The sequence below is a fragment of the Aphelocoma coerulescens genome, chromosome 3, assembly GCF_041296385.1.
Source record: "Aphelocoma coerulescens isolate FSJ_1873_10779 chromosome 3, UR_Acoe_1.0, whole genome shotgun sequence".
NCBI classification, from domain to species: domain Eukaryota; kingdom Metazoa; phylum Chordata; class Aves; order Passeriformes; family Corvidae; genus Aphelocoma; species Aphelocoma coerulescens.
In genome coordinates this window covers 23,975,598-24,002,779 of record NC_091016.1, presented here as the reverse complement: position 1 = coordinate 24,002,779, position 27,182 = coordinate 23,975,598, and the positions used below count along the sequence as shown (strand labels likewise).

Sequence of the window (27,182 nt, the reverse complement as noted above, 5' to 3'; positions counted from 1 at the left end):
CGCGGCTGCAGCCGTGAGGATGCTTCGGGCCTGGCGGGCGCCGGCGCTGGCGCGGGCCCGGGCCGGGGCCGCCCGGGGCTGGGCGCGCTCCGCCGCCTCGGAGGCCGCGGCCGAGAGCCGGGAGGACTCCCGGTACAGGGATACGGTGCTGCTGCCGCGCAGCCGCTTCCCCGCGCAGCTCCCGGGGCGGCTGCAGCCCGAGACAGAGCTGGAGACGCAGCAGGTGCGGCCGGGGCTGGGCTGGTTCCCCCGGGGTGCGAGCCTCGGGACGGCCGTGGGGCTGCCCCGGGCGCTGCGAGCCCCGGGCCGGCAGGAGGGCGGGCGTGGCTGCCAGGGTTTGTGTTCGGTCCCGCCGTGCGGGGCGAACTTCTGGCGAGTCTGGGCTCTCGCCTGGCCCGGCCGTCCGGGCTTAGAAAAGCTCGGGCTCTTGAGGTGTTTATAGTTTGGATATAACTTTGTTACACTCTGATTTGGGGAAGAGTAGTGACTCCGGATAGTGAGAATAATCTCAGGCCTAATACTTCACCTCCTTCGGGCTTTTACATACTTTAAACCCACTAATGTCTTCTTTTGCAGAGTTAGGAAAGTGTAATTGTTTGTCTGCTTCTGTTGTGCGTTTCACGTCCAGACTTTTTAGAAGTGCAGAGACTTGTGATGGTTTTGGTCATTTTCTTGTTGTTTCTACAGAAATGTGGTTTTTCGGAACTGTACTCATGGCAAAGGCAAAGGAAAGCAAAACAGGAATTTTGTCTGCATGACGGACCACCTTATGCCAACGGAGACCCTCATGTTGGCCATGCATTAAACAAAGTAAATATTTACTCGTTCATGCTTTATTCTTATGAAGTGATAAAACTTTACTGTCATGTGCTCTGTGTTCTCCATTCCCATTTAAATCGGTAACACTTTAAAATGTTTGGGGTTTTGGTCGCTGAGGCTTTTAAAAACCAACGTTATGGTTGCGTGGATGCCGTATTTTGCCATGTTGACATAGACACCGTACCCCAACATAAATACCATGTACTGAATGCTCAGTGTTCATTTAGGTTCAGTCCTGAGGTTCACAGCATTACACTGGCCACAAAGTGAGAAAGACTCAAATGTCACCCACAGCTTCTTACAGTCCCAGTGCTGCAGCAGTGTGCTCTAGGCCAGGGCTGTAGGTCCAGTTCAGTGTTTTAAAAATGAGAGCAAGTCAGATTTGTTCACGTCAAGTCTTACAAGTTTATAAACTGCATCTCTCAGTTACACTGATTGTAAAATCCTTGGATCAGAGGTCTTTTAAGATTCTGCCAATGTACAAAATGATAGGCAAGAAAAATAAAAAGTGTAGGGTCTTGGATCACAGAATGGTTTGGGTTGGAAGGGACCTTAAAGAAGATCTAGTTCCAAACCCTCTGCCGTGGGCAGGAACGCCTTCCACTAGACCAGTTTGCTCAAAGCCTTGTCCAGCCTGGCCTTGAACACTTCCAAGGATGGGGCACCCATAGCTTCTCTGGTCTTAAATATAAATTCGTCCTGCAGCTTTTGATAATTGTATTTGTAAACAGGAGGAGCTTAATTACAAGTGTGGCTGTTCCACATGGGGGAGCTAAAGTGATAACACACCTTGTGGCTTTTCAGATTTTGAAAGACATCACCAATCGCTTCCATGTGATGAGAGGTTATAAAGTGCATTATGTGCCAGGGTGGGATTGCCATGGATTGCCAATTGAGTTGAAGGCACTGTCAGAAGTCAAAGGAGCTGAAAATCTTTCACCAATGGAAATTCGGCAGAGAGGTAAATAAACTACTGTCTGCAGTATCTCTGTAAAAAAGGCTGGCTCGACTATTTGTATATCCCACTCATATTTTGTACTTTATGCCTGATATGCCTTTTAGACTTTGTGGCCTTTTCTATTAGCTATTGGTGACATTTTCTATGATCACTGGGTGTATTTGCCAAGCAGATAGACCAGACTGGAATCTGATGAAATGGGATAATTTCACACAGGCTTAATTTGTTGCTATAATGGGCATGCAGAGCATTGACCCTGGGTTTAGAAAAACACAAAAGGAGGGCAGAGGGTTTGGATGTCTGCTTTGATTAACTGTATAGTGGCAGGAAGCTGGTATTTATGAGATCAGCATCCTTTTGGTTTTTGAAGGCTGAATTTGATTAGGAGCTAGAAAGATGCATGTAAAAGTCAGGCTCCTTCAGGACAGCTTGGCTCTGTATCACAAATAGGAATGTATTTGTTGACTGTGTTTTTAATAATTCTACAGAACTACCGGGGGGGATCCTTTCAGAAAAAGTCTGCATTATATGGAAACTGTTTTGAAGAAATAATTTCAAATACAGTGTGGGTTGAAGGGCATCATTACTCAGCTGCAAAGCTTTTTGTAATGAGCAATTGAAACTGCTTTAATTTGAAATTGTGGTAATGAAATGGGCTAACTTATTTTCAGATGTATGTTACTTAGAAAATTTTGGATCAGCATCAACAGAGGGAGTTGACTTTCACTCTTACTAGTTTTATGTTGAGAACTTATTTTGGGAAATTTCTCTTCCTTACAAAATACATTTTTCCCCCCTTTCTTAAAGAGAAAGTTTATAGTCTAAAGACATGGGCTTAATGTTCCTGCATTAGACAAAAAAGTGCCACTCCTGGATCTGTTTACTTTTTGCAGTCATTTTCTGTAACAACCAATCTGAAATGTATGTATTTTGAACTGTAATATTTTGGGCATAGGTTCACTATATTCAGCTCTGGCTTTACTAAAAAAACCATCAATAGTACATTTTAAGTGGTATTTTATTGATCTTAGTGTGCTAAACCATGTGCTTAATGGAACTATTCCCTTCAGCCAGAGCATTTGCAGAAAGAGCAATTGAGAAACAGAAATCTGCCTTCATTCGTTGGGGTGTAATGGCAGATTGGGCCAACTGCTACCTTACATTTGACCCAAAGTATGAAGCAAATCAGCTGAGAGTCTTCCACAAGATGTATGATAAGGTATGTTGAATTTCTGTTGAAGTCTGTATTGATTTTTCATGAGTTTTGTTTCTCCTAACTTTCTTTTTTCCTCTCTCTGTCCTCTCTAGGGTTTAATTTATCGGGACTATAAACCTGTGTTCTGGTCCCCTTCAACAAAGTAAGAATCAACTTACTATTTTGTCTTCAAAATTTTAGCAAGGATACTTACTAGTAGCTTTTGATGTTGCAGTGTGTAACTTGTGTTTGATGTGTACCAGAACAGCCTTGGCTGAGGCAGAACTGGAGTACAACGAGCAGCACGTCAGTCGTTCTGTGTACATGAAATTTCCGCTGCTGAAGTCGCCGCCTAAGCTGACTTCTGTGATAGGTACGACTTCTCTGTAGCTTTAAAGACTGATAGCTTTGATTTTTGTTATTATTGTGAGTAAAGTACTTCTAATTTACATCTGTAGATGGATCATCCCCTGCTAGTGTGCTAGTCTGGACCACGCAACCTTGGACTGTGCCAGCCAATCAAGCAGTTTGTTACATGCCAGACTCAGCGTAGGTGTCTTTCACTTGGGTCAGTCATCTGTGTCAGTCCTTACTGGTATTTAGCAGCAAAATTAAAACATTCTGGACTGCTATTACAGTTTATTTAAGGCATCTTTTTTAGGTTTTGTTTGGTTGGTTTTGGTTGGGGTTTTTTTGTTTGGTTTTTTAAGTGATGCAATTGTAAGCTTTTTTCTATATCTACTAATATATTAATTTCTGCTTTAATTTTTTTTAAGTTATTTCTCCTTCATGAGGCGAGGTTACGTTGAAACTTTTGAGATTGATGAGTGAATTGAACATATAAAAGATTGTCTATTTTTTAGAGATGAAGCATGTCACAAATTGGTAGCTTTGTAGTGTTTGTAATTATTTAGTATCATGAATGCCTGTTTGCTTTGCAGATACTCAATTGTAAAATGTGCAACAACTGGACAACACTTCATCCTTGCTGCAGATAGAGTTGAATCTACAGCTGCTGTTCTGGACACACAGTTTGAGGTTATATCAACATGTAAAGGTAGGTTTTAATATTGTTATCTTAAATTACTTAGAAATCTGCTGGTAGGTGTCTGAAAACTGCTTCAGTTTTGATGGATTAAGTGTATTTATGATTTGAGTAGATGCTTCACTAAAATAATACAAAGAGGAGGAGGAGGAGGAGGAGTCTGTCCAATTGGTGTATTGTAGCTCAAATTATCATCCATAGATTTCAAATGCATTTTTAAAATTTGCATTTGTGCTTGGAAAAATGAAATATGGAATTCAAGTCTATTCAGTATCAAAATCTTAATTACACTGAGTACAGTTTGTCTGTCTTTCCATCCATTATTGATGACAAGAGGGGGCTAATTACAATAATGACTGTTGAGGTATTGTAGGTGTCTGTTGTCTCTCTGGACAAGCTAAAGCAGTTGAGCTGGCATCCTAGCAAACTGCATAGTGACATTTCTTAACAGGCAGGCTTGGGATTCAGTGTAATGAGTTGGGATTTAGTGTGTCATTTGTGAGCTTCATTCCTTTGCCTCTATCAGTGATTCAGTACTGGAAATATGGATATGTGAAGGAGGTGAGGAATCTGTTTCTATGACTTTTTGTTTTCTTTTTTTTTTTTGGTGCCTTGCCATGCCTTCTCTTTCAGGGGAAGTCTTGTTTTTACCTAATGATAAAATTACTGGGGCTGTTTTTTCTCACAGCTTCCACCTTTTTGAATCATGTGATTTACAGATAATGTCCAAGAGTAGTAGAGTTGAACCTTCTTAAAAAGAAATTTCATATTGGAACCTGTTCTTTTTAACTTCCCATATATTCAGTAATTACTTATATTTGTTACTTTCCCGTATTTGTGTAAATAACTGTGTGATGGCAGTTCTTAAATATTGTCCTTCTAGGAGAAAGTCATTGTGTGAACACCATTTGGTCATATGACACATTCCTCAAGCTCTGTGATTCTTGACTTCCAGCAAGACTTTAATAATAATATTTCTCCAGTGGTTTTTTTAACCACTTGTTCTTTTTCTGCACTCTGATAAAAGAAGCTGAATGCGTGAATTGTGTTTCTCTATTTTTTCTTCTGTTTGTGTTTTTCAGGTGCAGATTTGGCAGATGGTTCTTGTGCTCATCCCACCATTCCTGGCAGAGTCTCTCCTCTGTTACCTGCAAATCATGTGACAATGACAAAAGGGACAGGATTAGTTCACACAGCCCCAGCTCATGGTATGGAAGATTACAGCGTAGCTTCCCACCATCAGCTACCCACGGTACTTCATCTTTTCAGCTGTTGCTCTTGATTTCCTGCAACTGATTGATTGTGTGCCTTTAAAGTGATTTGTTTTAATTTGTGCATAAAACTTGAAAATGTTTTGAAGCATTCACAGAAGCATGATATCACTAATGGCCTGCAGGAGTGCAAGACTAACCTTAAAGAAATGTGTATGAGGATAAAAGGATGAAGTTTCCTTCTGCTAATTAAAATTCATGGAGAAGTGGTAGAACAGCATCAGATTTTTCTGCTCTTTGTTTGTGTGGTTTTGTTTTTTAAAGGATAACACAGAGACTTTTTCTCAGATATTGACTCACTGCTCAGAATGGTCTTTTCCATGCAGACCAGTAAATCACTGGTTATGTAGGTCATTATTACTTTTTTTTTCCAGCAAAACTTGTTTTAAATACATGTATAAATACAGTTCAGTTATGCATGGCCAGTTTGTGATTGCTGGGAGTGAAGATGCAGGATATGGGACATGGGGAGGATTAGGTTTGCTTTTGTTTTTCACTGTTTATTTGCAAAGTCACTGAAATACCAGTGACTTTGATGTAAGATAGTTGTGCTATGTGTGCAAATGCAATGGTGCTCATTCCTTCTGACACGTAAAATTTACTTGCCTGGTAGATTACTGAACTGCAGTTCACTAAATCTGAAGTGTACTTAAATATTTTGTTATTCATCAGAAAAGGAGTCACCCAGTAGAGTATTTAACTCACTTTTGAATACCAAAAAGGTAATTGCCACATGGTATTTTATTGACATGATCAGTGTGTTCATTTTTAGGATTGCCTTGTGGATGAAAGTGGGTATTTTACAGAAGCAGCAGGTCCTGAACTTAAAAACAAGAATGTCCTTGAAGAGGGGAATGAAGCTGGTGAGTATTTGATGTTTGACCATTTGTTACTTCATCAGTTGCAGTCCTGCAGGAATATTTTGAGGGTTTGTATAAACTGATCATATTTTGAATATAGATGACATACAGGCATTTCTTGCTAAGTGTTGATTATGGATAGGAACTGAGTTGAGGGTAACAGTAGCCATGTGTTCAAACTGAATTTTAATCTTGCCTATTTTTTCTCTCAGTCATTAAAATGCTTCAAGCAGCTGGGAGTTTGTTAAAAGAGGAGAAGTACGTGCACAGTTACCCCTATGACTGGAGGACTAAAAAACCAATGATTATTCGTGCCAGCAAACAGTGGTTTGTAAACACAGCAGATGTGAAGGCTGCTGCACAGGTAGGTAGTTTTGCTTTCTTATGAGACACTTAAAGACAACATGATGCTATTTGGAATCAGCAAAACAATCTTGCTGTAGCTCCCTCCAGAATATGTTATTCCATCGGGTTTATAAACAGTAGTTGAAAAATGTTAATTGCCAAAGTGAAGAGTGTTGTCAAATTTTTTGTCAATATTGATATGATCTAGGGTAGTTACACTGATTGGTATATTTGCTCATTGTATTTACAGATGTAGAAAAGTTTCTTAGAGCTACTGATTTTTTTTCCCTAAAATATTTTTAAAAATATGATGTTTCAAGAAATTAACTCAGAAGAGACGATTTTATCACTATTAAAATTATATTTTTTGTTAGGCTAGCCTTGTGTGGCCAGAGATCTTTGTTTGCTCCCCTGTTAATTTTGTCACAGTCCTATTTTAAATAACTTTAAACCATGAGGTCTTTTGCTCTTTGAAATTATGTATATCCACACTAAAAATTCAGACCAGCACCTTAGAGTAACAGTGATTTTATTCTATTAAGGGCATGAGGTGTATATTCCATATTCATCTTTATCTAAAATGAATGAAAACCTGATGGTTACTCTGCAGGGCTGGGAGTGAGTGTCAGCCCACACTGTATTACAGGCAGTCTGTATCAAGGTGGGTTTTCAAAGTAGACAACAGCACAAGACACAGCTTTTAAACTTCAGATAGAGCCACTGATGCCATTTTAAACTCATTTTTAGGGTGTGTCTGCTAGAGAATCAGAGAACTGGGCTTTGGTTGGGAAATAGACAGTATGTGCAGTGTTCAAAGTATGTTATTGAGGAGCAGCAGGCAGTTGTCTGAGAATGTGTTGTTTGATACTGGGAACGGGAGAGTAGATCTGTACCATATTTTACTGACAGCATCAGCAGTGTTTATGGGAATGCTGAAGTGTGTTCAACAGCTCACTGTCTACTTTTTAGGATGTGCTGAAAAAAGTGAAAGTCATCCCTACATCTGCAGTGAACAGAATGCTGGAGATGCTGGACAGAAGGACGTTCTGGTGCATATCACGGCAAAGGTGCTGGGGAGTCCCCATTCCTGTTTTTTATCAGAAGAGCACGGGAGAATGCTTGATCAACAGGTACCTGTCTAGCCTTGTACACTGAGAAATGGCAGAAGGAGCACTGTCTGTTGTGCTGCAGTTAATGATATAAAATTATTTATTGTTTCAAGTAGGAATACGTGCTTTTACTTGTAGTTGTTTTTACACAGATCTAATTTAGCTGTAAGTTAGAACAATCAAAAACTTGTTGCTGGAGGTGACTTGTATATAACTAATAGGAATTAATTTACTTAGATACTTAAGTTACCTGAAAAGTCCCCTTGAGATTAATTGCTGCTTTCATCCCTCATCTTGTAGTTAAGTGAGCTGCCAGTCATGACTGGCCTTTCCATTTAAGCAAGCAGTGAAATGCAAGTTGTGATTAGAAGATGGCAACTCTACATTGAACAGTCCAGGTTCTGTGTCAAAAGGGCTTTTTGCAGTTAAGTAAGTGACAGTGAGATCTGAAGTGGAATAACCATATTGGTTGCAGAATAATTAACTGCATTTTATTTCAAAACAAAATTAGAGTGGTTTTGACGACCAGCCTCAAGTGTAACTGACCCTTAGCTATATGATTTGGTATGTCCAGATCTTCAGATGCTAGCCTGATTCTGCCATCTTCTGGTTAATAGTATCTAGATGTTGCAAACACTGCATTTCAGGAATTGCAGACAACATAATGCAGAGGAAATCCAAGTTATGCTTTAAAACAAGAGAACTCAACCAAATATAATCATTTTCTATTCTGTAAGGAAAAATAGAGTTCTGCTTTTACTTCTTTGGGGAGCAGAGGTATTCAGTTGTGAATGCCCTCTAAGAGGTGATTTCATAAAAGTAGTATTGTGGAGTTCCACATTCATTGATTAGTTCCATATTTTTTTCTGTCTTGAGATATGCTGATGTAACTCAGTTTCATACACCCTAATCTTACAACCTTTTGTGTGAATTCATTCTGGATAATAAGATTGCATAGCTGGAGATGAACTTAAATAGTATTGCAGAACTTTTTTTATTCTGGTGTTGAATAAATATACTGCAGGAGTCCAGCCTGTTTTCCAGAGGCTGTACTGAGCACACAAGCAGTAGATAGTAGACAGTAGTAGGTGAGGCTCAGGGTGTGGAGAGCAGGGAATGGACTTTAGACAGGTAGTCCTTAGCTTCACCTGGTGTGACTGGGTGTGTAGGTGCACAGAGATGTACTTTGGCTCTCTCACCATAGGCAATAACTGTGAGAAAAGATCACAATAGCCACACATCAGGAAATAAATGGGTGGAGGGTTTGTGGGGTGTAAAACCATTTTACCTGTAAAAAAGTGTGTGTCTCTATAAAAAAGCTACTATTTCTGAGGAATAGTTTTTGTATTCTGGTTGAAGAGTAGGCTTGAGTGAGTGTGTGTGTGTGTGTGTGTTGCTTAAAAATTGTTAAATATGTAATTTAACAAGAAAAGGGAGCGTAATGAAAAGGAGTTCAGCAGCTGGCACTCAAATGAGAAGGGCGCCATGAAGCAAGAGCTTCTTCTGGACATCGAGGAGCTGGGACAGAAAGCATTTGAAAGGAGGGATGTGTGGGAATTCCTTTAGGTTGTAGAAAAATTACCTTGAAAGGCAGTGACCTGTATTAAAACTGCTGCCTTTTGTGAGTGCTCGAGCTGTGTGAGATTATTCCTGGAATTATGCAAAATGATGTAGTGAACTCTGCCATAGTTTAACACCTCCATCTTTGTGTGTAGGTGTTGGCCCAGCAGTCACACTTGTAGGGGAGTGAACAAAGGGAAAGCATGGCATGTTTGGGTAGAATTGATCTGAGGAACAGAAAGAGGCATTTAGGAAAAAAAACCAGACATATTCAATATGCTTGAAAAGAGATTTATTTGATTTGACTGACAGCTTCAGATGCTCATTTATAGCCAGGACTCTTTACTTCTAACTTTACATACTCTCAGTGGAATTTTCAAAGGAAAGTGTAAAGCAATCATTAAATATTCTAAAAAGTTTGAGCTTTACAAATATTTGTAAAGTTAACTGTAGCAGGCTTCTGTAACTGGAGTAGGAGAAGTGTGCAGAATATTGGCCTATAGAAGTGACAGGCAAATTTAGAAGACAGTCTGTCAATTCATAGGTCATTTTCCTGGACACCAGTTCTTACTGAAATAAGCAGCTAAACCTGATTGATTTGTTACATTTGCATTATCATTTTGAAAATCATATTACAACAGGTTGCTGACATATTTTTTTAAGAAGTTTCATACTTAGTGTGAATAATTAATATAATTAAAACACCAGTAAATAACTTGCATTTCAAAACATGAGCTGTTTTTAACTTGAGTGCTGGATAAACAACCTTTCAGTAGCAGCTGCTGTGGAGTTTTTGAGTGACTATCAAAAGTAACAGCATCTCCACTGGAAGTCAGTGTAGTCCACATGGAGTTGCTGTTACATATGAGAGCACCAATGGTCGATCTTGAGTGATCCTGTTTATGTATCACCTGTAAAATGACTTTTAAAAAGAAAAGAAAAGTCCCTAAAATAAACTGCTGTTTCCCTCTATGAGAGTTGCCCCTGAATTTGTCACATGAAAAGCTGCTGAAAGCCCCTCTTTCAAGATGGAACTGCTTTCTCTAACAGGGTGTTTTTGCCACACCAGCAATGCAGTCTTTCTAACTTAAAAGCCAAGAGGTAGTTTGTAATGTTTGATGCAGAATCTCCATGGATCTTCCTGCTTCTGTGGGCCCCCATAACCCTAAACGATATTTGATTCAATGACATTGTCATCTATGGTTATAAATTTAATATACCAGTAATGTTTAAATTCTTTGATGCAGAGTATACTGCATAATATTCTGACCAGGAGTGTAAAAATTATTATTAAAAAACCCTTATATGAGAGAGAGAGGAAAGAGAGAACACTTTTTCATTATTGCCATTTTCAGTAAGAATACAGAGATGAGATTCTGTGGGATTTTTCTGCACAAATGGAGAAAAAAAGACTTTAAGTAATTTAGAGTACATGCACAAATAGATGCTTACGCTGTGTGACAGCCTTCAACATTTAATAGATTTCAAGAGAAGATATTCTCAATCTAGGAAATTTTGTAACTCATGGAAAAGAAAGAGCTCCAAAACTAAAATGTGAGAACTCTATTTCCAGTAGTAGCTCAGCCCAGGTGATAAATGTGAGATACATGCTTTAATCTGACCTCATGCAATAACTGCTTTACAAATTTGCTGTTCAGATATTGGTAATAAATAGTAGCATTGCAGAGATTGTTCTAATGCCTGACAACTTTTGTCCGCTTCCCTGTGACTTTGATTAACACGTAAATTAAATTTCTGAAAAAGAAAACCCCAACATCTTTTTGAAAGAGGTCTATTCTGTGCTCTAATTTGTTTTTCAAAATAATAAGGCATTTCAGTGAACTGCAGTTAATATCAGCTTACCATCCCCTAAATACTTACAGCTGTAGTATTGATGTTCGTGTAAAGCAGAAGATAACTTCCCCTCTTTGCCTCTGTTGGAAAGGAGATTGGAGAGAACATCAGGCTCTGTATTCTTCTGCTCCTGACTGTATCTTAATGCTGCCTAATTTCTGTTAACAGATTAAATAAGTGTGCAGCATAATCAATATCAGGCTCCCGGGTGATTGGCTGGAGCTGTGGTAGCGTGAATTGCCGTAGGGGTGTCAGAGCGTAGCAGGGACACGTAATGCAAGTTCTTCCAGATAGCCTCTGAATACAGGGCAAAGTTTTACAATGGCCTTTATGGCTCATTTGCAGAATTATCATGCTCACCTTGAAGGCTGCAGATTATAAAGTGATGAGTAGTTATTTGAGCAAGGTGGTTTTCACTTACACCTTACAGAAGAGTACTTTGCAAAAATCCTGCTCCTTACAATGCAGAGACCTTAATTAAAGTTATTTCTGTCTTGTAGTAAAATTAATCATAAGGATCCTGCGAGAAGAGCAGAGCCAAGTACAGGGGCTATGTTTGTTTGTCTTGTATTTTTCAAACTGTAGGAGGAAAAAAGATTTGTTGAAAAGATACCCTGGAAATTTTTCATCTAAACTATCTCCTCTTATAAAACACTCGTTAATGTTCGCTTATGTTCTGCAGGGAAACACTGCATAATGAAACAAACTTGCACTGCTAGAATATGATAATTTTTTTAAACTTGATTTGAAACTATGATTCTGAGAAACTAGGATTCTGAGAATGCTGGTCAATAAAAAGTTGGCTTCACAGTCCTTGACTCCTTATTTCTAGTAAGTGATTGATAACACAAATCTTTCTTTTACTTATCTGAAAAAATTTATCTGTAGCACAATTGTACCTGTTGCTTCTTGTGTAACACAAATGTCTTAAAAAAAAAAATCTGCTCTTCAGAAATTAATAGTGTTATCTTTGTATTGCATAGCAATATACTTGATAAAAGGTTAGTCCATAGTATGTTTTGTGGGAATGGTGTATCTACAAGGATACACAACTCTTGTGTGACATTAGCAATACTGTAAATGAGGGCAGTCATTTTATTATGGTTTCCCAAGGGAGAGTAATAGCAAGGGTTTATTTCCTTCTTGTCCCTCCCCACCCCCACCTCTGATGGAAAGGAAAAAATTGTTTGTTAAGAGTATATTTCTATATGTTGTCCAAAATAACTGTTAGTTTTGGTCTATAGCTGGATTTACCACCTTTTATAAATTCCTTTAAATATTAATAACTTGAAATACCTGTTGAATGTCTTAAAAATGTGTAGGTTGAAAATTAATTCATCACTGGAGTTTATGTCCTTCCACTGAAGGTATTTGCAATGTGGAAGACAGGCTTAGTTCCTGTTTAAATTTTCTGCTTGCTTGACAGGATGTGCTGGTAGCTTTTCTGTACTAATTGTGGGTATGATTCCTGATCAGAGAATTTTTCTGGCTCTCACTGAGGCCAGACCCATTAGCTGAGCACTGAATTACTCTTCCATAAATCACTCAGCATACACTAATATTTTATGTGGTAATAAAAATGTTTTAGGATAAATCATCCTCTTTTTAGTTTAGCTACTCTTGTCTTCCACTGGTGAGTTCCATGGCCAGCAGCTGGAAGGCCTTCAGACTGTGGAGAGAGCTCTTGAAATCCTCACGTGAACACAGCTGGTTATCTGTAACTGTCTTCAAAAATACACTGATAGTGTATTTGAGAAGAATCCGAGGTGGAAACTTCTGTTGGCAAAGAGTGAAAAATAATACTGTGTATTGCTTTTCCTAAAATGTTCCCAGTGCTGTAGTGTGCGTCTTCACTAAAGGTCAGGGTGTAAATTCAGCTTTGTCAGTGGAAGGTACTGACCCTGCAAAATACAAATTCAGTGGAATAGTTTAGTCCAGGCTGAGGCAAACAAATTTCTGTTTTGTTTTTCCTGTGATCTTTCTGAATTTGAAGATTTAGCATAAAGGAGGCAAGACATAAGGGTTGCATATCAGCTATCTGCCAGGAATTGTACCAGAATGGGGGTGGTTGTTTGCTTTTGTCTTGGAGAAGTAACACTCTTACAACTGGAAGTATAGTCAAACAGGCCTCTGTGCAAATGTTTCTGGAAAGAAGTGGTACCATTCAGAGCTGGAGCTCCTCTGTATTGTTTTAGCAAGATAAATGTTAGCAGATACATTAAAAAGCCATAGATTGTGTCCCACCATCATTAAACTGGAAGGTGAATGATGGCTATGCTGGTTTGAAAGGGGCAGAATGGTGGTGGTGCCAGCTGGTTGTGCATGTGTGAGTGTTGCTGCTTAAAGGCTTTTCCCTGCAGAAAACCTGCTGGGATGTTCTACAGGAATTTACTTTGAGAAGTAAATTGATTAATTAATGATTGATTGGTTGATTAATACAAAATCGTTGTTCTGTCGTTGCAATTTGAGCAGTCAAGAGCAAAACTGGATTTTCTTCTTGCTGTTGCACATGATGTCATGAAATGTAGTAATTTGTTCTACAGCTTCTTGGACAACATGTTTTCATGCTTAAACACTGTGTCGTTAAATGTTTTAGTGCCATAGCTCGGCTTATTAGCAGTGCAGTAAAATAGTGTGCTGAAATCCAAGTATAAAACCAAGTGATGACACTGAAGATCATCTGCCTTCTGTGTTTTCAAGATAATTATGCCAGATCATTATTTTACTTTTTCCCCTTTTGCAATACTGTGTCAAGAAATTAGTTAACTGATTAAATCTTCATTTCTCGAGTTATAAACAAATCTCTGGTGGCCTGGGTAACACAGAAGATTTAGTCTGAAGTTGGCAGGTCGTGATGATCTGCTGTACTCCTTAAATGCAGCAGATATCTTAAAAATCACCTCTTTAGTAAGTGCCCTGTGAGTCAGCAAGATGAAGTGTGTGGGGTTCCTCTTTGGTTTTTTAAGATACTTTAATTTATGTCTAGACTTGGCATTAAGCAATATTAAAAATCAATTCCCCGTAGCCTTACCTACTGGGGCCAAGGATTGAATGTGTCATAAAGAGTGCAGAGAACTGCACACCTTGAGGTTGCCTTATCAGTTCACATCAGAAAAAATGCTTAGTTAATTTTTTTTTTCTTATTCCGTAATATCTGTTTGTTTCAGGACCTTTGTTCTGGCTGGTGCTATATGATATGAACTCATAGATTGCCTTCAGAGTGTACATTGAATGGTTTATTATCACTCCTCTACTGGGTGCAGAATTTTCAGTTTCTTACATTATTTGGATTTATATATTTATCTGTATATTTCTTACAATTTAAAAAACATATTGCTAAAAAAGGGGAATCCAGGCAACTGGAAGTCTAAGACATATATGTATACTATTTGAAAAGCTGTCATTTCCTCACTCCTTTCCATATGAGTTCTCAAGGTCTCTGTATCCAGTAGGAAAAATAAACCCATTGTCAAAAAGAGCAGATATTTTGAGGGGAAATAGTTGCGTAGTTTCTTTAAATTCAAGGTCAATAAATAGCTAATAACAGGGATTTTAGAAGTTTTCAAGCTGCTGGCATCTTTTCTGAGTGCCCCAATTATGGGGCATTTGCAGAAGAAGGTATTTGAAATCCATGTGGGGTTTTGTATGTTTTACAAATTCTCCCATCTTGGAAGGCAAAAGTAGGAAGCCTTTAATACAGGTAGGAAGCTCTGTGGAGTCTTGTCTGGATTAGAAGCTGGAAAATCACAGGTTCTAATAGCTTGGTCTGTGTATCAGTGTCTCTCACTGCTTTGGGTCTGGGATACTTGTAGAAAGGTGTGATTAACTCCTCAATTCATAAACCCCTTTTTTCCTCCTCTTAACCCAGTGAAACCATCACAGATGTCATCAAAATAGTGGAGCAGCAGGGGACAGATGCGTGGTGGACCCTTCCTATCGAACAACTCCTGTCAAAAGAGGCTGTAGCAAAGGTAAACTTCTGACTTCAGGTACAGCAGGTGCTCGAGACAGTCAAATGATGGGAAAGAATAGAAAAACTTCCTTCATTCCAATGATCCTCTTCAGTCTTGTACCCTTATGAGAAGGTATCCTGTGAAAGGAGTATTCAAAAAGTAAGATCTGAGTGGGGCAAAATACACACAATTGGATTTGTGCTGTTGATTCAGGGCAGAGATCTCCATCCTGCTCCTCTTAGTTGAGGAGGAAAGTGACATCCTGTTTAATCAAATTAGGAGCCCAAATACGTATTAGGCCTTGGTCGTTAAGATGGATTAGAATTTTTATTTAGTTCTTCCTAACTTTTTGTTGTTCTTTGACAATTGTGTACTTAAGCTAGCACAAAGCTGTAGTGTTACTCTGCCATCTGAGGTTTTCTTTGTAATTTTTCCTTGCCCTACTTTGGGTTTCCATCAGTAATTATCTGAAAACTCTAGTCAAAAATTATCTACATTATTTTGTGTTCACTCACAAAGGTGGTAGCAGAGCCCGTCCAAAACTGATCCAGAAACCAAATTTGCTTTATATTTAGCTTTGAAAAGCATTGATAATACAGATTATTTTATTTGTATTTAATAATTGTTCTCTCAATAGGCTGGTGGTCGTGATGTTTCGGATTATGTCAAGGGACAGGATGTCCTAGACATTTGGTTTGACAGTGGAACTTCCTGGGCTCATGTTTTGGAAGGTAAAGAACTCCTGTGTTGATCCTTCTTTTAAAATACTTGGAGAACAAGATATAACTGTTCTGTGTGACAGTGTTGGTGTCAGCAAAACTGAGGCAGATTATGCCAGCAGCAGGCTGGTTGTGACCTGTAAAGCTGCTTTTGCTTGTAAAGATAAGGATTTAATGTTGGCAAACTCATTTTCAGTGTAATTAAAATTGAGATTTTTCTAATACTCTAATGTTTGTGCCATGTGGTACACCAGGTATCTTCTAATCACAGCAAATTATTTTGAGTGGAGACATGTCATGGCACAGACAGCTAAGGTACTTTGGTCCTTGTGGATAATTAAATTGTTTTCAGTTAACAAATATCAGCTTGTGCATGTATGTGCTATTTGAAGCAGAACAAGACTGAGATCAGCTGCTGAGTCTAAGTAAGTTTTGTGATTTAAAAGTGTAGGTGTGCTTTTTCACTTTTGATTGCTTTCAGTAACTAAAGCAGTATATTGTGGCTTAAAATATTTACACTTGCTATATGCTATTTATGGCTTCTACTGCCAGTAGTTGCTGCTCACCAGGTAGCAGATAGATATTTGTATAAAAAGATGTAAAATATACACTGTTTGCCTGGAGGATAGTGCAAAGTCAGGAGTCCTTTCTACAGGAGGAGTCTGGTCCCATCCATCAAGTCTGTTGGACTTTAAACCCTCTGTACACAATTGTGTGATAACAATCTTGTTGAATTATAAAACACGTTAGTACCAGAGATTTTATTTCTTAGCAACGTGGTCAGGCAACAGTACCATCAGCAAACATTAATTTTCTAGAAGACTTTTACATATATTGAGGTTTATGCTCTTTAAAAATGTTTCTGGTTTGATTTTGAAAGGTATAACAAAGTAGTGGTATTTTATGCAGTTACAAACTTGCATTCTTTAAGGGCTGAACACCTCAGCCTGCAAAAGCTACCTCTAATCCTGTGTAAAGGGGTTGTCTTTTCGTAAGGAATAGCAGAATCAAGGCTCTTGATTAGTTTTTAATTTGTGTAAAGCTGCCATATGGATTCTGTAGTGTCTAATAAATGTTTGGGTTATCACAGTTCAGACTGCTTCTTTCATGGAACCATTACAAGTTCCTCTTCTCTACCTAGTCCTCTCTTTTCATGAAGTTTGCTGGAACTTGGTGTGTGTAAGGCATCTTCTGCTGTGTGACATGACTGGAGTGGCCCCACTGGTGTAAAAGCTGGGGACTGACTAACCAGCAGTGTAACCTTGTAACCCTGTTTATTCTCAGAAATTACACAAAAGTTGCATTATTTTTTTTTTCTATGTAATTGAGGCTTCCAGCCACTGCCAGAAGTGAAGTACAGTCTGGGATTCATATCAAATTATTGTTTTAACTTACCTTTTATGAAATTTTGCAGGAGAAGTTGACTTAGGAGTTTTGTCATCTATTTCCCAAATATGCTTCAGATTTTAAAGCTTTCCCAAAATTTCTTGCAATATCAATAATAATCAGCAAGGCTTACAGACAGGCTAATGGATAGGATTGTTTTCCAAAGTACACTTGGAGAAAAAGGGATGAAATTCATGGAGAATGAATTAGAGAATGTCAACACAGGAAGAAGAATTTTGTGGTAGGAGGTGGGAGTTGGCAGAGGTTGTTGCTGTCTTCTGATGTCAGTGTTGGTGGCAGAGGTTCTTTCACAGCCTGAGTTACTTCCAGGGCAACTGCAGCATATAAAAGATGGGTAAAACTGAGACTAATGTTTGTTTCACTCTACCCTGAACTCAAGTTATTGAAAATTCTAAATCAATGATCTGTTAGTAACCAGCAGGAATAACAGATGTTACGGATTTCCCTGTCAGTTCCAGTCTTGTGAAAATAATTCCTTCTCTCCAGCATCTCCATGTCTCAGGGAACAAGGCAGTTCCTGGGTTTTCACTTGACCCAGCTGTGCCCAAGCTTCCTAAAGGAGATGCAGCTGTTACAAAATGAATCCCTTTAGCTGACAGCCACACAGATTGCTGTCAGAAAATACAGCAGGTTGGGGAAGGGGTGAAGACAGGCAAGAAGAGAGATTCTGCTGTATGAGGTTAAAGGAATTGCTCAGAGACAGCCAAGCTCAATGGTGTAAATCATAGGTTGCATTACCTTTTGCCCTTGAACAGTCCTATTTCCGATGCTTGCCCTGCTTCCAGAGACTGGGCCTAGTTCTGATGGACTTGGCTTAAAGTTACTCTTGTTCCATTAAATTATGGTTGGCTTCCTTTTTCCAGCCTAGGTGTGCCTAAGGTACCACTTGTAGCGAAATGACAGATTAACCAAACGGTTCCACGTCAGCAGTGTGGCAGGTAGGAAGGTGCAACTTACACACTAAAATCAGAGATTTGGCTGCTGTAGTCACAAACCCAGAACTGTACAGTTAGAACCAGGCTGTGTGTGAAATAAACACCACTCACTGGCATCGCTGAGAGCAGATCCACAAGTGCAACGTTCTCTGAAATCCTGCTGCCCCTGAAGTTTCTTGGGGATGCTGTTTGCTTCGTTCATGCTCTGTTTGCCTAACACTGTTTTCACTGAACAGTTTATTGTTGTGCCCCCTCATCCTGTTTGTTTCTTGCTACACACGCCTCAAATATTTTTTTGAAAAATGGTTTTATGCAATGTTAAAATTTAAGTCCAAATGCTTCATACATGGATAAATGCATTTTCACAATGCTGCTGTGAGGTAGAAGAGTGTTAATCCACTGCTTTCAAAAAGAAAGTGTGGTAAAAGCAAAATTTTGTTCAAAAGCATGTGCTAATTTTGAATACTTAGTGCTGTGGTGCCCAGGACTTTTTTTTTTTATTGTTGTTCTTTTGCCTTGAAGTTCAACCTATTGATAGAGCTCATTTCAGTAGCTCTTTCTGGAGCATCCCATTAAGAGAACTCTTCAATGTCTTCAAATTCTCGTACATTTTCCTCATGGGCAGAGTGCCATCTTCACTACAACCCTGAGATGATTATTTTTAAAAATATTTCATATAAAAATGCACACTGGACTCTATTGTGATGTGATTTGCCACTGGTAAAAGTCACCCAGCTTTTTACCCACAGTTTTGTGGGTATTGAAATGATGGTAATTTTCAAATCCTAACTTTTTTTCCCTATCTTATTGGCTAATGTTTAACTGAATGAATGTGATTATTTTACAACTTGCCTATCTAAGTGTTTAAACTTTTGTGCTGACTGAGAGGCTTGAATTTATCTTAGCTGGTTCATTCCTGGCATTAAAATACAATACGTTTAATCTAAAAGTCAAAGTCTGTAAGATCAAAGATATGGAATCTTGAAATCCAAACTAGAAGGATCATAAATTGTAATTCTCTTTAATGACCTATGTACTGTACCTCAGTTAAAATAAACAGCTGAAAAGTCTCTTCGGGGTTGTTGGACATACTTCTCCATTAAAAAAAGAAAAAGTGAGCACTGTTGTAATTAATTTATATATAACAATCACAACTTTAACAAAAGTGAGGAAGGGGAGCTATTTAAAAGACAAGTTTTGTATATGCAAACCCCGAGTTTGTATTTTACAGATAAAATGTTCAGACCTCTGTTAACCTTGCAAGCACTAGTAGCCAGCCTGCCACATGTAGTAGTTCCTGTCAGAAAAGCCCAATCCAGTTTGCTGTTTGTTGAAATTCTCTCCTCTATGTTGAGGTTTTCCATGAAAAGTTAATTTCTCTAAAACCAGTGGCTAGTAAACTAGTTTTAAGTAACAAATGTGTTGTTACAAATTTTCTAATGTTACTATCTTCCTTACCACAGATACTCTTTTTTTTTATCTTATCCTCGCAAGTATTTTTGCAGTCTCTTAATACAAAGGCTGCTCCTTACTGTAGTTCTAAACCCCAGACTCTTTGTAGATCTCCTTGAATGAATAAGCAAATGTGCTAAAAACTGTAACATCCACCCACACATTTTTCCTGTGCTACCTGGAACTGCTTGGCCTTGACCTTTGTAATGTTGAACTTCCCTTTATTGCAGGATGGATCTAAATATCGAAACTTCCATTAAGTTAAACAAATAAATCAAGTGTGCCAGCAGCAGAAAGAAGCATTGTCTCAGGGGTCCTGGGAAGAGGATAAAAGGAGATAGTGAATAAAAACTGAGTAGAGAAACTTCTGTCTGAATATTTGGAAAGCAACACCACCAACTCGTAGAATCAAAACTAAATTCCTGACAAATATGTGTATGGTTTTGCACATTTGTTGCCTTTGACTTGCATGTTCTGCTGTGTTCCACATTGCTCTGTTCTCACCTGGTGACCTTTCTGGGATTGCATAGAACAAGGAGGGACTTCTGGAGTTAACAAGTTTTGTACCTTTTTATCCAGTGACTGAATTCCACCAGTAAAGCCATTTCAACTGTGCTGTCCTCTCTCAGCCCTGTGGAATAGCTGGGTTTGCTCTTCTGCCTTTAGTGTGCAGTCAGCTGCCTTGTTAGCCCATTTTTCCTCTAATGTACTCATTAGCTCCACTTGTTCTTCCCTAGCATTCCTCTTTTTTTTTCTGTGTGTGTATTTACAGGGAATAATATTTCTACTCAGCCTTCACAAGGATAAGCTAAACAAGGCAGGCTTTTCCAGATGCCCCTATCCCCAAGAGCCTTTCTTGTTTTCCATGTTGTCCCAACTCTTTCCTGAAGTTTTTAATCTTTCTGGAACACCAGTGACCAAAAATGTAAATTCTGTCACAGGTGAGCTGTGGTCACTGCCAAAGCTTCCTGCTCTCCTCTGAAAATGCTTTTGATGGGCTGGTTGGGCATGTTACCTCTGTGCCTTGTGCCCTGTGTAATTCCAAATGGGGAAGCTTCAGATGGTGGCAGAGATTTTTATTAATTCCAAAGTAGGTGAACTTGTCTTGGGTATTCCAGTTTGTTTAGGTGTACTTGGAAAGTATTTTGAGAACATCTGTGAAGCAATCTTGAGCATGATAATTTCTTTTTGCAATTTATTACTTTGTTTGGGAGACAGCAAGCTTATTTGTTAAATTCTGGAGTTTGGCAAGGTTTGGATTCTTTTAAAAGTTGTGATCCCTTAAGAGTTGAATCCCTTGTATCATGGTTAAGTAACCACACACCATTTATAAAAGTAACTTACCTACTGGGTTTAAAAAGCAGAATAAATGTTACTAATCACTTTCAGAGATTTTGTGTATTAATTGTTTGAAGATACAAGGTCTGATATTTCAAATAAAATGTTCTGGTTTTAAAGGTGCAGAGCAAAGAGCAGATACATACCTGGAAGGAAAAGACCAGCTGGGAGGTTGGTTTCAGTCATCTCTCTTAACCAGTGTGGCAGCAAGGAAAAAGGCACCATACAAGTAAGTGTGTGGAGTGCAAACACATTTCTAGTCCATGTATTGAATATTGGGCTTTTGGAAGTGTGCACAGTAGTGTATAAACAAGAGACATCAAACCAGTCCCAAGTATCTGATTCATGTTCTTACATTTTCAGTATAAAGTTTTTCTCACATTAGATGGTAATTAATTTACAGTTTAACTTTTTCCTATCATAATTCTAATAATGTTTTCCTTCTTAGTCATTTAGGAATTGCATTATCAGATATAAGTCTGGTTTTTTGCTCTCTCTCTCACTCCCGTAATTAAAGAAATAATTTGGGAAGTGCAGTGTGCTGAGGCCTTTTCTTGGTCTTAAAATCAAGAGTCAAACACGGTTAGGAGGGGAAAAGGGATTTTACTTTGGTATTTATTTTAAGGATCCTTAGGTGCACCACATCCAAGTGGAATGCACCAAAATGCACACCACAATGCACATACACAATCAGGTATAACATTAAAGGTGTTACTAATTAGCATATCTATCAAAGATTCCCCAGTGAGAGGCTCAAGTGAGCCCCCCTCCCCAAGGAGCCTTCCCCTGGATGGTTCTATCTTGGTTTACAGAATGTGTTCTGGAGAGGACCTTGGGGTCTGGGGCACACTGATCTGCAGCTATGAAGCTTCAAAAATGTTTCATCTCCTAGCTTAACAAACAAGTCCAAGAATGTAGGCAAAAAGCACTAAAAATACAGAAGTTGTAAAAAGGTATAACAGGGGTATAAAAGAAAAGGCAAAAAATTTTCATGGCATCAGTGCAAATCTCCCAAGATCATTGACTTGTGAATTCAGCATGAGGCCGTAGGGAATTGGGAATAGCTGTGTGCTTATGTTCTGCTGAAGCTGTGGCACACCATTTATCCCCTGGAAGATGGAAAGCATAGAGAAGGGGAATGTGCCTCAGCTGTAAGGAGGCTGTGCAATTTTGGGAAATGTATTGGCTTAAAAAGTAAATAACACTTTAGTCTTTAATCTGAAATATATGTGCCCTGGATATCTAAACAATCTGTTGCTTGCACAATTAAATTAAATGAGGAAAATAAAGTTGTTTACTCTCCTTGGATGGTAGTACAGGGTATATTCATGGTTGGTTGAACTCCAGGGATGAAGCCTCAGGCTCACTAAAATAGGGGCTTTCTGTATGCTTTGACTTAAGAATCTCCTCATTAGAAATCTATTCTTAGCATAGATTTTTTTCCCTGGGATTTTGTTTTCACTTTTCTGCAGGACTCTGGTGGTTCATGGCTTTACTCTTGGCGAGAAAGGAGAGAAGATGTCCAAATCTATTGGCAACGTGGTTGACCCTGACGTCGTTATCAATGGAGGCGAAGTAGGTCAAACTCCTGAGTTCCTCAGAACTGCCACTTACAATCTTTGCCACATTCTGCAGCTGTCTTGGGGCACAGCTCTGTAAGGCTCTTCTTTGGCTACACTGCAGTTCCATTTGGCTGGACTCAAAACCTTGAGTGGTGTTGCTTCTGCTGTAGTGCAAGAAAACTCCTCACCTTTGTTCTCTGCTAAGAGGAAAAAGAAATTATGCAGAGGGTGTAGAATGGTTCCTTTTGACCAGTGTTGATGGAGTAATGGAGAAGGGGAATAATAAAAACAAAAAAAAATTAAAATGGTGAACCTCTGCTGTCAAACTGACTGAAAACTACCATGTGGGGCTGGCAGTGGAGCAGTCAGATGTAGCAGTTGCACCCCAGCGATCTCTCTGCTCTCAGACTGTTACTGACTGGAAACTTCATTCCATGGTCAGGGAAGTTGCACTGCAGGTGATGCTCTGAATTTCTTTCCCTCCCCAGTCCTGCTGTTGTTCTTTCTGAGGCTGCCAAGCAGCTTTTGTAACTCTCTAGACAAAAGGATCAATCCATACATGACTTGCTTTTCTGATTCATTAAAACACAGTTGTTCCTATTCTTTGAAAAAGGAGAAAAGCTGTTTTCAGAGTTGAAAGCAGTCTGAAGGGGAAGAAAAACCAATGCAGTTTTAGGTATTAACATGACTATTTTAATGATAAGCATTCAAAGGATTTAAGGCTGCAGATAAGTGTCTCTCAGCTTACCTGGGTTCTAGCACTGCCTGTACACAGAGTGCTGCAGTTTTGGATTGTAGCCCTGCTCAACAGTAAATCCTGCTAAAAGAGGGGGAAGCCTCCCACCACAGCAGCCTCTGGGCACATGGACAGAGTTTTAGGTAGTCCTGCAAGGAGCAGGGTGTTGGAATTGGTAATCCCTATGGATCCCTCCCAGCTGGAGATACTCTATGGCTCTGTGCTTTCCTGTCTGTACTCAGGATCACACCAAGGATCCTCCCTATGGTGCCGACGTTCTCCGCTGGTGGGTGGCGGAATCCAATGTTTTCACTGAGGTGCTGATTGGGCCTGTGGTGCTCAATGCTGCCAGAGATGACATCAACAAGGTAAGAGCCACCACTGCCAACGCTGTTCATCCCAACAACAGCTCCTCCTTGTATTGCCTGCAAAGCTTTCCAGTCTTTAGACTAAAGGAAGTTTTTCCAGGCTTATTTAGGAAGGTACTACTGCTTTTTACACCTGTGGGTCAAATAGTAAAATGTGCTGAGATAAACTCATTTTGCAGTGTGCTTTGGTAACAGCCAGTCTCTATTTTTCTGTAGGTCCTTTTGCCATGTCTTCTTCATGATGCCTTTGTAACTATTCAAGCATTCATTTTGGAAATTAGTCAGTTTTAGTTAATGATGGAATATGAGCATTTTGTGTTTCATCTAAATTATTAATGTTTAATTGCTCTGGGTTGTCCTAGCTCCGGAACACGCTACGCTTCATGCTGGGAAACGTGGAGGGCTTCAATCCAGAGACAGATGCCATTCCCCCTGCAGAGATGTACATAGTGGATCAATACATGCTGCATTTACTGCAGGAATATAGCAGCAAGGTAGCGGAAATGTGTTTAGATGAATATGTGTGTCATGTTTTCCACTGGTTGTATTTTCTTTAGGTGTGTGAGTAGAGTGTGCATCATGCAGGCACATTACAGCCACAAAGGATCCTTCAGTGCAATGTGCACTCCCTTAAGCCCATTTCAATTTTTGAGGAAGACTTTAACATTCTTAACTTGGTTTGGACATCAACCAGATTTTCCCACTCACTGCCCAAGACCTCAGATTAGAAGTCCTTAAAAGGAGTTAAAGACGGATGTTAAAAAAAAGAAACCCGAAAATTATTATAAAGCTTTGGAAATTTGCTGTAGTCCAGAACTTTGTCATTTCTGTCACTCAGACCCAGTCTGCTGAAACCATGGGCACAATTTCTGGTTTCCCCAGGGAAAGGGTTTCCTCTTTTCTCTCCCCTCAGATTTGATGGAAATTATTTCTTTGGCCTAACTGTTAACTGACATAACATTTTTTTCCCCTCCAACAACCTTTTAAAGAAAGGTTTCTCCCAGCCTTTGTGCCACTCATTCCATTTTCTGTAAGTTTGGGTTTATCAGGGCCTGTCATTGTGTGCTGTGTGATGCAAACTGATGCACTGTTCTTACCTCCCTCACCCAGGTTACAGAAGCCTACAAACAATATGATTACAGCAAAGTTGTTCGACTGCTGCAAGCGTTCTGTTCCAGAAACTTGTCTAACTTCTATTTCAGCATGATCAAGGACAGGTAAGTTCCTTCCTGCTGCCTTTAAAAGGGAAAAAAGAAGGAAATGGATCTGAGATGGAGGTAGTAACATTCCAGGTGACTGCTGAGTGAACACAGGTAACTCTTGAGTACCTCTCAGTCACACACTGTGCTCCAGCTGTTTTTCAGCTGTTTGTCATTGTTGTGCTCTCTTCTGTCCACTGGGGGTACTGAGCAGTTTAAAAGGTCATCAAATGAGCACATTTAAAACAAAATAAGTATTTAAAGAGAGTCTTGAATTTATATTTCTACCTAGAAAGGTGTGCATCTGAATTTTGGAAGGGCTTTTAGCACTTAGCAGTGCAACTGAATGTATTTATCTGGGTGTTTTAGATGAGTAAAAGAATCCTAAGGCTGTGACAGATCTCTTTGTAAATGTGCAAGGGCTGTTTCATGGGATAGGGGTGGGGATTATACTGATCTTTAGTTGCCAGAATGTGAGTAAAGGACAAGGGGGGGAAGAGAGAAAAGCCCTAATGCTGAGGTTTACAGGTGAACCAGAGCAAAAGGCTGACAGCTGCAGGCTCACCTCCCTGAGAACAGTGCCTCTCCACAAATTGACATGTACAGAATCTCCTGTGATAAACCCTTTTCCTGTGGCTGCAGACGGTCATGTCTGTAGCCCACTGTGCTTGCCTGGGAAGGGCACTTTAGAAAAGCTTTCCTTAGATTTCTATACTTCCAGTGGCAGTCTCAAAAGTGTGGCTCTTGAGCAGGAGCATGAACCTAGGAATACTTTTCCAGCTTTCACTGCTGTCTTGCAGGCTCTACTGCGAAGAAGCAAAGGATCCTAAGCGTCGTTCGTGTCAAACTGTGCTGGCAGAGGCTTTGGACATCGTCGTCCGCTCCTTTGCACCCATCCTGCCCCACTTGGCAGAGGAGGTTTTCCAGTACATCCCTTACAAGAAAGGTAAAGCACCTACCACTCCTCAGCAATTCCTTTAGTGCACTGTTTAATTGCACAGTTACAGAAGTACACCACTCTTTGCCATTCTTTTTTATTCATTTAATAAACACTCAGACTAAATTAAGAATTGCTTTGTTTTGCTTTCAAGATTCAGAAGGTGTGTTTCGTACTGGCTGGATTAATGCAAGCTCAGCATGGAAGAAGCCAGGCATTGAGGAAGCAATAGAAGGTGCATGTGCAATGAGAGACTCCTTCCTTGGGTCCATCTCTGGCAAGAATGCTTTGGAATACGAAGTCATCATTGTAATTGAGCCTGGATTGCTGTTTGAATTAATGGAGGTAAAAAATGCAACTAAGAGTAGTGTTGTCTGTGTGAAAATTTTCTTCTGCTTTGTACTTACTAGAAAATCACAGACCGGTTGAGGGTGGAAGGGACTGCTGGAGCCTGTACAGCCCAAGCCCTTGCTCAGGCAGGCTTAGTTAGGACAGGTTGCCCAGGCCTCTGTCCAGTTGGTTTTTGGATACTTCTGAGGATGGAGACCTCTCTGGGCTACCTGTGCCAGTGTCTGACTACCCTGCCAATAAAAAATCAGCTTTGTGTTTTCTTGGAGCAGGATCACCTTGACCCTGGTGCCTGTGCTCTAACACAGCAGCCTCATGTGGGATGCTGCTGGCCTTCTCCTTGGGAGAGCAGAATGTTGGCTCAGGGGCAGTTGCTTGGCCATCAGACCCCCTTCACTGGAGTTCAAGCCTGTCCTGTTCCTGGCAGGAATAAGTAAATCAGATTCTTGGTTCAAACCATCCACTCTGATTAGGAACCACAGCTCAGCATTTGTTTTATAGAATGGATGGTGCTGAGGAACAAAACCAGGTTCCAAGGCTGAAAGTTCTCTGTCCCCCAGGCACTGCAGGCTGAAGAAACTTCCAGTGTTTCCCAGCTGAATGAGATAATGATGGCTTCCCAGACAACCCTGCTGAGCGAGTTCCCCAAAGAAACACCTTCAGATGCAAACGTCACAAAAGGGACCTTTCTGATTAACTTGGAAGGTAAGAGAACCATTCCAGACAGGCTGCTGCCCTATAACACAGTGTTTTTCCTAGCCTGAATCTTACCTACAGCTTCAGCCTCTCTCAGCAATGGCACTTTCTTTGACAGGTGGTGACATCTGTGAACAATCTTCATACAAAGTTATAGCCCGACCCAGTGCCAAAGCAAAATGCCCTCGCTGCAGGAGATACACAGCTGAGTCCTCAAGCACTCCCTGCCCACGGTGCCTCCAAGTCCTTGCTGCTGGAAAGGGGAGCACCTGAAGACTAAATGCCTATGCCAAAGCTGCTCCAAAGTGGCTGAACCAGCAGACCTGCATCCTGGAACCTGTAGAAGCAGATGCTTAAGCCCCAGCCTAAGCAGGAGTATCATGTACTTTGGGGAACCTTATGTGTGTGTGTATATATATATATATATATATAAATATATACATACACTACTTGTGTATATCACTTGTCAGCTTAATAAAAAAGGGTGGTTAAAAATAACTGACTGATTTATTTGTT

General features: G+C 39.8%; 1 protein-coding gene across 1 annotated transcript; it reads left to right on the top strand.

Moving 5' to 3' along the window:
• The first annotated feature begins 4 nt into the window (after positions 1-4).
• On the top strand, positions 5-27,150 carry IARS2 (isoleucyl-tRNA synthetase 2, mitochondrial). The gene is made up of 23 exons (XM_069009504.1): positions 5-223; positions 688-810; positions 1,624-1,780; positions 2,848-2,996; positions 3,086-3,135; positions 3,236-3,345; positions 3,431-3,521; positions 3,914-4,029; positions 5,100-5,269; positions 6,061-6,151; positions 6,361-6,512; positions 7,463-7,623; positions 14,885-14,987; positions 15,607-15,700; positions 20,941-21,049; positions 22,293-22,395; positions 23,361-23,486; positions 23,849-23,980; positions 24,597-24,703; positions 25,486-25,631; positions 25,777-25,967; positions 26,531-26,675; positions 26,785-27,150. The coding sequence occupies exons 1-23, from the start codon at positions 20-22 to the stop codon at positions 26,937-26,939; spliced, it is 2,985 nt and encodes a 994-aa protein (XP_068865605.1). The 5' UTR covers positions 5-19; the 3' UTR covers positions 26,940-27,150.
• The last annotated feature ends 32 nt before the right edge of the window (positions 27,151-27,182 follow it).